This window comes from Myxine glutinosa, chromosome 14 (genome assembly GCF_964187855.1).
Source record: "Myxine glutinosa chromosome 14, kmMyxGlut1.1, whole genome shotgun sequence".
Taxonomy (NCBI): Eukaryota; Metazoa; Chordata; class Myxini; order Myxiniformes; family Myxinidae; genus Myxine; species Myxine glutinosa.
In genome coordinates, this window is record NC_136274.1 from 38,632,904 (window position 1) to 38,645,087 (window position 12,184).

General features: G+C 43.0%; 2 protein-coding genes across 7 annotated transcripts in view; both read left to right on the forward strand.

Moving 5' to 3' along the window:
- Positions 1-12,184, forward strand: part of KMT5A (lysine methyltransferase 5A) — a 38,893-nt gene that overhangs the window by 6,335 nt on the left and 20,374 nt on the right. For all 6 annotated transcript variants that reach the window (XM_078768359.1, XM_078768360.1, XM_078768361.1 and 3 more), the window contains exon 4: positions 3,621-3,879. In XM_078768359.1, coding sequence (XP_078624485.1) covers positions 3,621-3,879 — 259 coding nt within the window. The remainder of the gene's footprint in view (positions 1-3,620; positions 3,880-12,184) is intronic.
- LOC144888742 (uncharacterized) lies at positions 1,848-3,172 on the forward strand. Its single transcript, XM_078767889.1, has 2 exons — positions 1,848-2,040; positions 2,179-3,172. Exons 1-2 carry the CDS (start codon positions 1,885-1,887, stop codon positions 3,025-3,027), a joined length of 1,005 nt encoding a protein of 334 aa, XP_078624015.1. The 5' UTR covers positions 1,848-1,884; the 3' UTR covers positions 3,028-3,172.

Sequence of the window (12,184 nt, forward strand, 5' to 3'; positions counted from 1 at the left end):
TTAACTCCCAAACATATTTTTTTATGTTATCCAATCACAGTGCAGAAATGACAGACTAGAGATCCAAATTAGTGCTGCTATAGCTGCCATTTTACATTTCCATCCATGTAACATGCGCGCTCGCGCGCTCGTATCAATTGGTAATGTCGCGCGCTCGTATCAATTGGTAACGTTGATGTTATTGAATACCTCAGTTGAAAGTTCAGTCTTCCATTCCATCTGTGTGTTGTTCTTGGTATTCATCCTCCAATCTAGCCAGGTAAGATGCTAACTATAATGTTACTCACACTCTTGACTTCAGTTTCTGCATGAAATCATAAACAGGCAGAATAACAGCTGAGCCAGCTAGCACCATGTTAGCTAACGTTAAAGCTAGCCTCATCTATGTACAGTATGTTCCTAATGTCGGTGTAACTTAAACTTTTGTTAATGCCAAACATGAGACATATCTGTTGACTTCTGTATATGAATTGAACCAGAAAGAGGCACGACAGCTGAGCTAGCTACAGTAACTTAGCACAATGTTTCATTGGCCTAGATAGCTAACGTTAGTGTGGAAGAATTTAGATGTTTTAGCTATTAGCACTTTTGATGCCACTAAACATGGTTTAGTCAGCTAAAAAGTACCCTAGTGTAGAACATGACTCAGAACCTCTGTTACCTCACTGAAAACTCAGAGCCTCCTTTCACAGGCACTTTTAACATCATTCGTGATTTCTTATTTGTCATTTAACAGTGATGGTAGACATCGACAGCAAGCATGCCCAAAAGAAAACGGAGTGTAGAACCTGCAGCCCAAAGCTCTCCTCCTACATGCATCCTTCATGTACCATCCATGTCTGATCATGGGGATTTCACGCCCCTCCGTAAAATTAAAGGATCTGCTTCAGAAAAACTGCAACTGCTTCAAAAGATCCGGGATAGACGTCTCAACCAACCGCATGACTCCCCATGTCGTATGCAATCAGTATGTGATCAGATCCCGGCAACTCTTCCTGATGACCTAGAAAGAGTAGGATATCACAGCAAGTGTTATAAGCACTTTGTCCGCCACTTTCATCGTCTGGGAGATGATACAGAACCAGGGCCATCAACCTCATCATGGCATCACTCTCCTCGTAAACCAGGAGGTTCTGCTGAACCCATCTTCCCGCCAGAGTGTATATTTTGTGAGAAAGTTGAGACCAAAGATGCTCATCGCAATACTGAGAGGCCTACAACCTTCCCATCCTTTAAAAACAAAGAAAATGCATGGGAGCAAATCGAAACACGGGCTGAGAAAATGGGTCTCTATCGACTCCATCGAAAGGTGAAAAACAAAGACCTCTTTGCATGTGAGGCCAAACACCATCCGTCATGTTTTAAAGCTTTCCGCACAGCATTCTACAACTATGAGCGTGCGATTCACAGAGCCGAAGCACCAAAGGAGCAGGCTTGCATGTCAGCCGCCCATGAAAAGGCATTCAACTCAGTACTGGAACACATTCAAACCCAGGTCATCCAGCAGAATAAAGTTCTACAGCTTTCTTCCTTGCGCTTGCTCTATGTCGAGGAACTGAAACTGAATGGATATGAGAACTCAAATTATCGGTCAGAGAAACTACTGAAACGCCTACAGAATGACCCAATCAAGGAGCATATCCACTTCACGAAGGTTGATCATGACAAATGTGATGTCATTTCTTTCTGGCTTGTGCACAGCTCAAACATAACAGTTTCCAATGCTCTCGCACGAGCATTCACACTCGGAAGCACAAACAAGAACCAAAATGTTGCCCTCCAACTTCGCCAGGGTATTCTACAGGCTTTCAGAGAGTGTAAAGACCAACCATGGCCACCAACATTCTGGCTGGACCAGCAACCAGGAAGCCATATGACTTCAAAATGTTCCTTGCAAATGACGACAACAAAAAGCAGATGTGCCAGCTTCTTCTGAAAGTGTGGAGTGGACAAGAGGCAGCTACCAGGCTGGAGAGAACAGAGATGGCTGTGCTGATCGTGGAGGGGAAGGCCCACCAACTTGCCTCAACGAATGGCAAGGTAAAATTGAAAGCCCTTCGTGAATGGCGATTCAATTTGTAATTTTTCCTGAAAAAAAGGTGATTACCTGTGATGTTTGTCTAGATCTGAAACTGGCAGTGACTGGTGATTGAAATGCGGTGCCTTTTTGTGTTTCAGGTCGAGGTACGTGAACTCCCCACGATCTACAGCAACCAGGAAGAGACTGATACCAGGGTGGTTCTGTACCTCCATCATGCTGCTACCATCGGATACAAGAACGCTGTAGTCAGAACACCGGACACAGACATCCTCCTGATCCTGCTCCACCATGCCCACAACATCAAGCTGACGGTGTACCTGGATACAGGGTCAGGGAAGCATCGCCAACTTGTCAACGTCTCTGAGCTGGCAGAATCCCTGGGAGAGGACTACTGTGCCACTCTCCTGGGGTACTATGTGTTCAGCGGAGAAGACTGCACCAGTGCCTTCAAAGGGAAGGGAAAAGTCGGGCCCTTGAAAAAGCTGGAGAAGAATCCCAGGTTTCACAGGGCATTCGGTGAACTGGGTGACAACTGGGATGCCAACCCTGAGGTGGAGAGGCAGTTAGAAAAATTCACCTGTGTGATGTACGGCCAGAGTCGCGAGTCATCAGTGGACATTGTCCGTGCCAAGCTGCTACGAAAAATGGTGGGAGAGGACAAGACCCTCACATCCAAGTCCAAGGTTGATCTGGCTCGCCTTCCTCCATGCCAGTCTGCCCTGAAGCCGCACATCCAGCGTGTGAACCACCGCGTAGCATTGTACAAAAGAGCCGATCAACCTATCATCGAAAAGCCAAAACCTTATGAGGAGCAAGGATGGATAAGGACTGATGAAGGACTGTTGAAACCAATGTGGTCCAGTGGTCCCATCCTACCAACCTCACTGGTGGATCTTCTGAACACAGGAGAGCACGAAGAGGAGGAGGAAGAGGAAGGAGAAGAAGAGTTTGACTCTGACGATTTCGATGAAAATGATGATGACTGACTCAGTGTAGAATCACTAATGCTAATGATGTTTATCTAAAACAAGCAAGAGAAGAGTGGTCACATTGAGTGCTAGGACTATTTTGACAGTTGTAATATTTAGAAAAATAAAACTTTGTGTTAACGTCTGTGTAGACGGACCTTAATATGAGTCTATTATTTCGTAAAACTGTGATTATTTTGTAAATAAAGCACTAATTAGCATACTAGTATACCATAGACACATGTAATCATGTTATGAATAGTTCTATCATGATCTATGCCCTTCAAAACATGGGTCTAGACACCTTCATTTTTCAATTATCTGCAATATTGGCTGAGATATGTCAAAAATCGTTTTTTTGATAATGGCAGCAGTAATTTGCATAAAAATGGTATGTGGGACATTTTTTCAGCTTGGGGCCATAGCTAGTCATTTTCTACACATTTTTTCCAATCTAGAAACACTGATTAGAAGTATATCTCCGGGGGGTGCAGGGGGACCTAGTCTTCCTACTAGACTAATAATGATGTAATAATGTGGGCGGAGGCATATCGGTTGACGTCGTGATGTCGAAGAGTGTCATTCTAGTTTTATTTGTCTTAATTTGGCAGACATACCGGCATCTGTGGCTGGAGCTGATGCAGATGTTGAAACGTCACGATCACACAAACACGTTGAAAGGTCACTATCCCCAAAACATCCGTCGGTGAAGACCTGCTCGTCTTTGACTGATGGGACCTCTATGCCTGTTTATCGGCCATTTCCTCCGTCACCAACTAATCCTGTCCGTGCTGCCTCATCCTCTCCACCAAAGCCTAGCCCTTGGCGAAACAATGGCGTGTTGCGTTCCAGGGTTAAAAGCCTCGTTCGGTAAGCTCACTGTTTAAAATGTAGTGTGACATTAACAGTGCTAGACTTGTGGGTGAACTGGTACAGTATTTTTAATGTATCGCATGAAAAGGGGAGATGTTGGGGGTGGGAGGGTCATGCAAATCAAGATACAGTACTACCGTCGTTTTCCCCGTATTTTTTTTTCCACGAGTTGTATCGACGTTCGGGTGCGTCTTAATTATAGGTGGTAACATATAAATGGGGGTTTGCAGCCAGTCCAGAACATGTTTTCCGACACAAGTTGAGAACATTAATTTGCATACTTACTTTGGGTGGTATAGAAATGTTGCGTTTTGATGGTATTTATTAGTCCCCTACCGGTGTACACCGGAGGGGACTATAGGTTTGCATTCCGTCCCTCCGTCTGTCCGTCTGTCCGTCCGTCACACAAAGAACAGTTTTTCAGACTTGTTTTCTAAACTCTTAATGCTAATGATTTCAAACTTGGTACATGGTTTCCTCATGATAAGCTACAGATCAAGTTCGAACTTCACGACGTTTCGATCATTTTTGACAAAGTTATGGCACTTTGAACTTTGGTAATTTCCCCAACAGTTTTCCAGACGACAGACTGCCGGTAGGGGACATGCATTGCAGCGCAATACTCAGAATGCTTGTTATTCAATATCCCTCTTTCTAAGGCATAAATGATGATTGTCTCCCGTTTTTATTCCTCTCTGGTAACTTTAAGCATTAATTTTGAAATTGAATGATTAAGAAGCTTAGTCCTGTGAGTTATTTTTGGCTTGCATGTATTATACAACACACGTTTGCCTCCTTGACATCAACTTCCCGTGCCATCGCTCTGTGACCAATGTATTCAGCAGCTATCACCTTAAGTTTGAAGGCTTGCTCATTAAGGCTAGGCTCATTAAGCTAAGGCTCATTAAGGCCTTAGCTAAGGCTAAGCTAAAGCTCATTAAGGCTAGGCTAGGCTAGCTCATCAAGGCTAGCTTGCTCATTTTGCGATGCTTATTTTCCCAAACTCGCATAAAACTTGATTGATTATACGTGGGTTTTAATGTGGCGCTGTGACCACATCATGTGGTGATGTGATGTCTCACGCTATCTTCTATCACCCGCCCTGTTTTCAGTCTGCATAGCGCCATGGTCGAGTAAGCTTGTCCCAGGAGATTTCTTCAACTCGATGTTTCTTAGCTGAATACTATAACTTTAAATACAGTATGACACCGCAACATCAAGTCTCTCCAAGTGGTAGTGGATTGAACAAATCCCATAAGGTTATGACATTAGCAGAGAAAATCGTGATTGTAGACGAGTTGTGTGGCGGGATGAGTGTAACTGACGGCTGACTGCCGCATCATGTGAATGAGTCCACTATATGTTTCATTTGTTCAAGCGAGGATAACACCCGTCCGAGTGTGAAAGCGTCTGCGCCTTTAAGTGCAAAGGGGTCTCAAGCTCCTAGGAGAAATCATCTCATTGAAAAGGTGGGGAGTTTATTGAGTGTATAGATCCATAAGGCCAAGTAAAAAAAAAAAAAAAAGTTTCTCGTCCCCGCCCGCTTCCTTTTTAGTCGCCGCCTACTTTTATTTACTATTTAATACTATTTTTTTTAAAATATATACTTGTTTAAAAAAAAATCGTTTTGCGAAGAAACTCGGTCTAAAACTTGCCGTTTCCGGGCGTTTGCTGATCGTATCTTGTGCATTGATGATCTGAACTATTATGGATCCCGCCCTCTAACGGAACTTCCTGGTTAATACATGCTAGGCTTAACGCAGACACTTTGTGCTAAAGACGGTCAATTCTCGCAGCGGTTGTGCATTGGGCAAGTGCAATTTACGTGTAAAAATCTTGCATTTCATACTTTTAATGGTACAAATTTGAGTAGGGAATATGACGATTGAGTAGTTTGTCCGGTGTAACACATGACATGTTCCATTGATTGATTCTATTCATATGCCATTTCAGTTAAAACATATATTTATTTGCTCATTTGGAAATGAAATTGCAGGCCTTTCGGTAACAATCAACACTGGCAAGTTTCACATTACATTGGAAAGACAGTGTTATAGTCTTTAAGTCAGCCACAGTGGTCATTCAATTCATGGCAGCCATCTTGGAAAAAATAGCAAAAAAAATGAAAATAGTAAATAGTAAGGGCCTCCCTCCTCCTTTTTTCAAAAAAGTCTGGACGAGAAACTCTTTTTTTTTTTTCTTTTTTTTTTACTTGGCCTAATCATGTGATCAAGGGCTCGGTGGTCGACAACGTGGCGATATGAGAGTGCATAACCTTTACAAAGATGATCGCCAGTGAAGGTTCAGGAAGCACGAGTGTGGGTTAAGATGAAATGGAGGCTCAAGAACCTGGGCTGGAATTGGAGTTGAAGCTTCTGGAGTACAGAGTTCAAGTAGATCACCCAGAGTATGTGAATAACTCTAAACAGGCTCGATGTCCAAACTTCCATACCTTTGAGAGTGAGGCTGAGTTAGATGGTTTTATACACTGAGGTTTGAGTGTTCTCAAAACAATCCAAATAGTGAGCTGGGACAGGGTAGAATGTGCCATGTTATTTATTCAGTGCATTGTTAAGTGGCAAAGTGCTCGATTATGTATTCCATAATGTTAGGTGTACCAGCTGTATATTATGACCTGTTGAACAAAGTGCATTTTGAAGTTGTATGGTTTAACTGAGGATTGGTATAGGACCAAGTTCAGAAGTGTCGTGCTAGATTTAGGGGAAAGCTCAGCAATTAAGAGTGAGGATAACAAGTCACTTGACAGACGGTTGAAATGTCAAAGCCAGACCTGATGTTTGACGACCTGCAAGACTTGTTCATATTGGAACAATTTATTAGTGCATGCATGAAAGACTTGTCTCTTCACCTACATGAGAGGACACTGAGAATATTGGATAGTTCGCTCAGATTTCAGACCTTTTCCTGATCTCTCATGGTAGGAGGTTCGCTCAGATTATTCCGATGCCAAGGTTCAAGGAAAAGAGAATGGAACTCTGGTGTGCTGGGATGACAGGAGAAGACCGTGATTTACTGCAATCTATAGTATTATTCATACTGGAATTGGTATTGCCATATAACCGTGGACTGTAAGAGCCAAGTTAAAGGCTGGGTAAGCTCGAATATGTGATATACATGCAATTGTATGGGGCATGTAGCAAGGGATTAGTCTCAAAGTGCAAAGGGACTGCCACTAAGCAGTGACTCACTCCAGCAATATATTGTTACCGCCATGGGTTTCAGGATTACTACGAGGGAGGGTGAGGAGGATTGCCCTGGTTCCTCGCGAACTAGCAGACCTGAAGCCGCTCGGCAACCGGGAACGCCAATTGGTCAACCATGTGGCCCAGGGTCCTCCGTCTAAAGACCCCGAACACCCTTATGACTTTAAAAGTCCGAATACCCCAAAGATCCTTTGGACCCCAAAGATCATTAAGGTCCTGAAGACTCTTCATAACTCTTTACCCATCGCCGTCACCTCAACTCGCCATTTTTCATGAACCCAAACTGGCATCACCCAACCCACCATTTTAAGTAAGCCCTTTTGCCACCCCCCCCCCCCCCCCCCTCCTCGACAGCTCTCTTGCCACCCCGTCCTCCGGGCCGGCGGCTTCCCTGCCCTCTTCTCAGTTTCTCCTGCCCCCCACCGCCTCTCCCCCCTGCAGTTCTCCTGCACCTTCTCCGTTTTTCAACGTTTTGTGGTCTGCCGAAACCAAGATGGAACTTTTTAGCCTAAAAGCAAAACGCTACGTTTGGCGCAAGCCCAACACAGCACATCACCCAAATAACGCCATTCCTACTGTGAAGCATGGTGGTGGCAGCATCATGTTATGAAGATGTTTCTCATCAGCAGGGACTGGGTTCCTTGCCAGGATAGAAGGGAATGGAGCAAAATACAGAAGAGTCCTCGGGGAAAACCTGCTGCCCTCTGCAAGAAAGCTGAAATTGGAATGGAAGTTCACCGACCTAAATCCAATCAAAAATCTGTGGCATGACGTGAAGATTTCTGTCCAACACTCCCCACAATATTATTTTTTTTTTTTTTTTTTTTTTTTTTTTTTTTTTTAACTCCCCACACAACTTGACTGAGCTTGAACAGTTTTGTACAGAAGAATGGGCAAATATTGCCGAATCAAGGTGTGCAACGTTGGTGGAGACCTATCCCAACAAACTCACAGCTGTAACTGCTGTCAAAGGTGCTTCCACTAAGTATTAACTCAGGTGGGTGGACACCTATCCAACCAAGATATTCGTGTTTTGTATTGCACACTGTTCCTTTCCTATTTCATCTCCAGGTGCTGCATGACGTCATCGCCAAGCACCCTATGACACGCACTGAAAGGGAGTACTCGGTTTTCACTCCGGTTTCTTTTTCATTCTGAGTAATCAGCAAAAAGATAGATAGGATTTTCCAGAGAGTCGAAGAGATCATTAATGAAGACCAGAAAAAGCACGGGCCCCAGAACACTGCCTTGGGGAACTCCAGCCTGAATAGGAAGGGGAGATGAGAAAATTCCATTCAGGGCCACACGTTGACTGGGACCGGAGAGGAAGTCCGCAAACCATGCGGGGAGGTTTCCATGGATACCATTAATTCCATGGTTTCCATTTATTGTGGAAAAAGATAAAATGACTATAATTACGTCATGGCCTTAAAATTAAGTCGAGGTCAAAAAAAATTGGGCCAACCCCATGTACGTTATATTCGCATTATTGATACAAACATTTTTTCTGAAAGTCCCAGCTGGCTCCAAGACACAGCTTGGAAATTGATACAGTTTAGACATTGAGTATTGAGAGTGCAGGAAAAAAAGAAAAAAAAGAAGTAATTTCTAAATGGTGGTGTAATACTCCTGGGGATCGAAGAAACTCTGGTACCGTTAAAAACGTAGGGGTGCCAATTGTAGAAACAACCCTACAACAGCAATAATCCTTCCCTGGTGCTAAATATGGAGGCTTGATTACAGGGAATATGCGTACAATCCCCGTACATTTGTGACAAATATGAAGTTATATATTTTTTTTATAGGATCTTTCAACTGCAAAGTACTTTTGCTAATGTTAATGAGCACATCAATCCGATTCTTGTTTTCCGTTGTCACTGCCCTTTCAGGCTGACCAATTTGAGGCTTGTGGTCGTTATCGGTTTCACCACTCTTGAATCGCTTTGCCCAATGTCTAATGGTGCTCAGGTTGAATCTCCGTTCACAATCTTTGAAAGCCAAATAATATCCACTGGAGGAACCAATGCCACAGAAAGAAGTTTAATAACCGTTCTCAGCTTCGTGCGCACATCTAGTGGGGCAGCCATTTTAAAAGCGTGTTGTGATGTTGTCTCGTGACCAATCACAGTGCCACTCAACGTGACATGGGCGGGAAATACAAACCTTTCGTTGTGATGTCGCGTAGCTTTACTCTGACGCTTTGGTTACAAACTGAAAAATAAGAGGGATGACTTTCGTACCGACCCTTGGAAAACAACTCCCCAACTTGGATTCAAAAAAAAAAAAAAGGGACCACAGCTCACTGCTACTCTAATATATTCAACAACATACTTGTCCTCTCTCCAACAACAACATTCTAAAAGCACATCCACAATCACGCAACCACCTCCTAAATCCAATGTTACTCCCCATACCCCACCCCTCCCTCTCCTGAACGATACCCCCCCCACCCCCCCTGACATGCACAACACAGAGTTAACTCTTCGAAATAAGAGTGCATCTCCCAGATTGCACTGTGGTCACCACCCGTCCTCCAGCACTCTACACATGATTGACTTTGCAGAAAATACACTATTCTCACACCGCAACACTGTTCCAGCCCATGCATTCACTCGACCCAAACAACCCTTTAACAGTACTCGCACGAAAGACTTCTGGGACTGACTAGTCGACATTGCTGGATACTTCAGCTCTGCATCGGCTTTGCAAACTTTTGATGCTGAGCTTCCAACAACTGTATAGAATACGTCGATTCAAATTGGTGACAGTCAACTTAGAGTTTCTAGCATCCTATAACCATGATGTACATACCAATTGAATTCAGTTAAATGAGAAAGATGTGTTCACCTGCAAAAATCGGAGATTTTAATCAAACCGTGAATGAGGTGGTGACAGGCCACAGACGATATGACAGAGCTCCAACCATGCTCATTTCCTATTTATTGATTAGATTCCAGTAGCTTTCTGCACTTTCAGTGCAGGCACATTATCGTAGAGTGTAGATGTAGGCCATAGCCTCACATGTAATATCTGCTCAATGATATAAGACAAATCCAAGTCAAGGGACAGGAAGTGTTGAGCAGATTCATTATGATAGACTGCCACTTATTGTTGTATTGCCAGAAGTGTTTTTAAGAAGGCGCTTGCAAATGATATTTCAGAAGGGACTTCTTTCGTCTAACGTTGTTGTCCTGCATGTGATTTAAAAAAGTGTTTTATTTTTTACATGCTACACCCCTAGCCCTTTATAAACATTTTAAAAATGCATGTGACGGTAATGTTACAAGCACCGTATCACATGCAATGCCAAAAGCAAGACACAAGTTATTGAAAACAAAATTGTGTCCTCTAACCTTAGATTGCAGACGTAATCGATCAACTCTAACCGAAACAATTTCCCCTATCTGGAAGTACGATTATATCATTATAGTCCAAGCCATTTAGCATTTGACGGGGAAAAAACCTGCAACACTACCGATCTCATTAGTATTGATTACCCTCAAGGTACCTTTATAACATACTAAAGTATAAAGGTCTAAAAATATGGGGTGACTCTCAAATAATGCAATCAAGTTTTCTCCATTTAGCCCCATGTTAAAGACGTACATATGCCGCATGCTATGATTATTGTCGCTCTCTGAACTTCTATTGCTTATTTTATACACTGGACCTAATCACTAGCACGATATAATAAATAAAGGATATCATACTGTACAATATTGGTATATATATAAGTGAAGTTTTTACTGTTTTAGTGTCTTATTTAACCACACCCCCGTTTTACAAAGACTGCTCACTCCACAGCAAGCGACGGTACATCATTATTTGTTTGTGAACCATATATATCTTAGTTTTTAATCCATCAATGACATGTATTTAGTATGTTTAGTGTCTATTGGCAATAACATACAGTAATAGTATATTCAACTTTTCTATATTTGCAGGTAATCCAACCCTGAAGAATGGCGGCCAATTCGTGTGTGTTCTGCAATGAATCCACCAACAACGATAATCCAGTAGTGACACTTCGTGAAAAGGGAAGTCGGACTATTAATGTTGTTAGTGACCAGCGCAGTGACCCAATACAGACTGTTCCAGGTCAAGTTGTTCATCAAGAATGCCGACGTGTATACTGCAATCCAATAAAGGTAGCACAGAGTATCAGAGATACACACAGACCAGGCCCAAGTGTATCGCTCCGATCAGCAGAGGAAGCCTTCAACTTCAAAGCAGATTGCCTCTTCTGTGGTACAAAGGTGAACTTTGATACAGGAAACAGCAAGGAGATGTCCACTCTATCACATTTACAGAATGTAAAGATAGTCTTCTGCAAAAGTGCTCAACAAGGAACGATGCATGGGCCGATACTGTTCGGGCTCGACTGCTCATTGTGTGTGACCTTCCAGCGGCAGATGCGGTGTATCACCAGGTATGCAGTTCAAATTTCCGGACAGGGAAACTGATCCCTCTGAATTTTGTACATAATGAAACAGTACAGAAGAAACAGAAATTGGGTAGACGATACAAATCACCACACGAAGGCGGTCGTCCTGCTCTGGTTGACAGATGTCAGGCATTTATAAAGGTGACTGAATTCCTTGAGGAAAATGACGACGAACAAAACACAATCTCTGATCTGGTGGACAAAATGGCCGAGTATCTTGCTGACTCAAATGCCGAGTCCTATTCTCCAAGATATATGAAAGACAGACTGATTGAACACTTTGGCGACAGTCATTGTCACAACAGTTAATGGCAAATCGAATGTTGCAACGATGAGGCAAACAGCTGACAGTGTACTTTTGGAGTTTCATGCAAACCAGTCTAAGGATCCTATGATTCAGAAGAAAATAATCCTGGAAGCTGCCGCTAAATTCATACTGGATGACATAAAGCAAGTGGAAACAGGGAATGAAACATACCCAACATCGGAAGACTTTGAGTTCAAAGACGCCAGCCTCAACTTTCTTCCTGATACTCTGAAGATTTTTCTTGGAAAGATCTTGAAGGCAAAAGATGTAGAGCTGAAGATAGCTTCAATTGGTCAGGCTATAATGCAAGCTGCACGACCACGTGTC

Bases quoted from the DNA above. Each gene is read 5' to 3' on its own strand.
- LOC144888742 (XM_078767889.1), top strand. From the start codon at position 1,885: ATGTTCCTTGCAAATGACGACAACAAAAAGCAGATGTGCCAGCTTCTT. The intron at 2,041-2,178 runs GTAAAATTGAAA...TTTGTGTTTCAG, and splicing joins TTGCCTCAACGAATGGCAAG to GTCGAGGTACGTGAACTCCC.